This window comes from Nanorana parkeri, unplaced genomic scaffold (assembly GCF_000935625.1).
Source record: "Nanorana parkeri isolate BGI_ZX_2015 unplaced genomic scaffold, ASM93562v1 scaffold122, whole genome shotgun sequence".
Taxonomy (NCBI): domain Eukaryota; kingdom Metazoa; phylum Chordata; class Amphibia; order Anura; family Dicroglossidae; genus Nanorana; species Nanorana parkeri.
Window position 1 is genome coordinate 1,629,701 of NW_017306390.1, and position 2,252 is coordinate 1,631,952.

Genomic DNA, 2,252 nt, shown 5'->3' on the forward strand with positions numbered 1-2,252 from the left:
GCGATGTGTATAGATCATCTACATATATGTGCTATACATAGCGATGTGTATAGATCATCCACATATATGTGCTGTACATAGTGATGTATATAGATCATCCACATATATGTGATGTGTATAGATGATCCATGTATATGTGCTATGTATAGATCATGCACATATATGTGCTATGCATAGATCACATATAGCTGCGTTCAGTCATCCCGCATCTCTTCCTTCTGCTTTTGTGAGGTGACTGTCTGTAACTGTGCATGATGCAAGGCGTAGGGGGGTTTGCCAGGCAACAGCCTGATCTTCTTACTGGGCAGCTGGGACCTGCCTGGATGTGAGGAGAGGAGAAAGTAGGAGGGGTTTCCATGTTAGGCAAAGCTAAAGCCTGTGTTACTCTCGGTCATTCAGATATGTGAACCGGCTTTATCCTGCTATACTGCAAGGGGGTGGCACTTTCAGCTACACCTTTTCTTCCAGGGTATATATACTGTGCTTGGGACTGAAAAGAAGCCGGTTGCCTGGTGCATGTGGATGGGACAAAAAAAGGAGTGCCTACTATCACACTGTCTCTGATCTTAAGTCATTTCCATGATAAAGTAAAGGAGACTTGCTGCAACCACTGAAAGCAGTCACTACTGAGAAAAGCTCCCTGCTAAAGTAGCCAAGCTACCTGCCAGGAAACAGAAGCACAGCCGATGAGCTGACACCGGGAGATGCACATATAAAGCAGCTTATCTGGCTTGTACGTTTGCGGCGCTGATCGCCATCTCCAGTAAAGCGGATTGTGACACCTGGGAGTAGATTGGTGGTGGTGGTGGTTCTTGTGCTTTCACCTGCTCGGGATTTATCACTGGCACATCGCGCTGCAAAAATGATGCAGATATCTGATACGTACAACCAGAAGCACTCCTTGTTCAATGCCATGAATAGGTTCATCGGGGCGGTGAACAACATGGACCAGACGGTGATGGTGCCCAGTCTGCTGAGAGACTTGCCCCTCGAAATGGAGGTGAAGGACGAAGTCACCAACAGCATCGGGGCTGCCAACTACTTTGCGAGGAGAGACATGCACGGCTATTACATTTTGCTGAAATCCATCAGGAGTGACATCGAATGGGGAATCCTGCAGGGAGACGAGCGCAAAAAGGACAAAGTGAGCTCTATGGATATCAGCCGGCTGGAGGATGCAGATGGAGAGGAGGATCTGGAAAAACAGTTCCATTACCATCTCACTGGACTTCACACAGTGCTCAGCAAACTCACCAGGAAAGCCAACCTCCTCACCAACAGATATAAAGAAGAAATCGGATTTGGCAGCTGGGGACATTGACAATAGTGGCTTATTACATTATTTAGATGTGTATTATTTGATGGGCCGGGTTATTGTTTAACATGTTTTTTATGTCGATGTTTGTTTGCTAAAGAGGGTGAGTGTGTACCATTAACATGGAAAGAGGGAGTCAGGGATCATATTAAGTCTAATGCATTCTGGTATCGGGTTCACGGCCATAACCATGTAATGATGGAGGATAATTCCTGTACTACACCTCTCATCAATATTTTAAGGTGCAGTGACTAAGAATCAATCTAGCACAGCCCTGGATAACCCTTTCACTGCCCAATGCTATGAATTCATTAATATCTCTATAGCTCTTTTCTAAGCAAATTGGTTTTGGGGCAGATAGGAGGTGAAGCAGCCATCTTGGGTGCACTCAGTAGAATATCAAACTAGGGCCATTTTTTTTTAGTCAGGAGCTAATGAACCCCAACAGCATGTCCATGGACTGTGCAGGAGGAAAACCACACGGGAGAACCTGATGGCTGGGATATGAACTGAGGACCCCAGTGCTGCAAGGCAGAAGTGCTAACCACTAAGTCATCATGCTATGCTGACCTAATTAGACATTTCGCATGTTCATTTTTAAATTCTTTGGCATACGCTTGTTAGCGGCACTTGGCATAATGATGCACGGACCGATCCTTTTAATGCATTATTTGTGCTAAATGTCAGTAGGGCTACATAGGGTTAATTAGTGAAGCGCTTGATACTATCAGCAAGCGGAAAGACAGGGAAATCCGTATAGATATGTGCTCTGCTACTAGAAGGGTTGGGTGATGTGTGAAGGGCAGAGGAGGGGTGGGGTGCCGCAGAAGAAATTCTACAGCAGATTGCATCAGCCTTTCATGATTTTGCACTACTTTTGTAACTAATAATATGTACATATGTATTTTGCACTGTAGATAAGCTTGTATTTTATTCT

The 2,252-nt window shown here is 45.0% G+C and overlaps 1 protein-coding gene across 1 annotated transcript; it reads left to right on the forward strand.

Annotated features, from left to right (window-relative positions):
• Nucleotides 1–382: 382 nt before the first annotated feature.
• MID1IP1 (MID1 interacting protein 1) lies at nt 383–1,729 on the forward strand. The gene has a single exon (XM_018553509.1). The coding sequence runs from the start codon at nt 863–865 to the stop codon at nt 1,319–1,321; it is 459 nt and encodes a 152-aa protein (XP_018409011.1). The 5' UTR covers nt 383–862; the 3' UTR covers nt 1,322–1,729.
• The last annotated feature ends 523 nt before the right edge of the window (nt 1,730–2,252 follow it).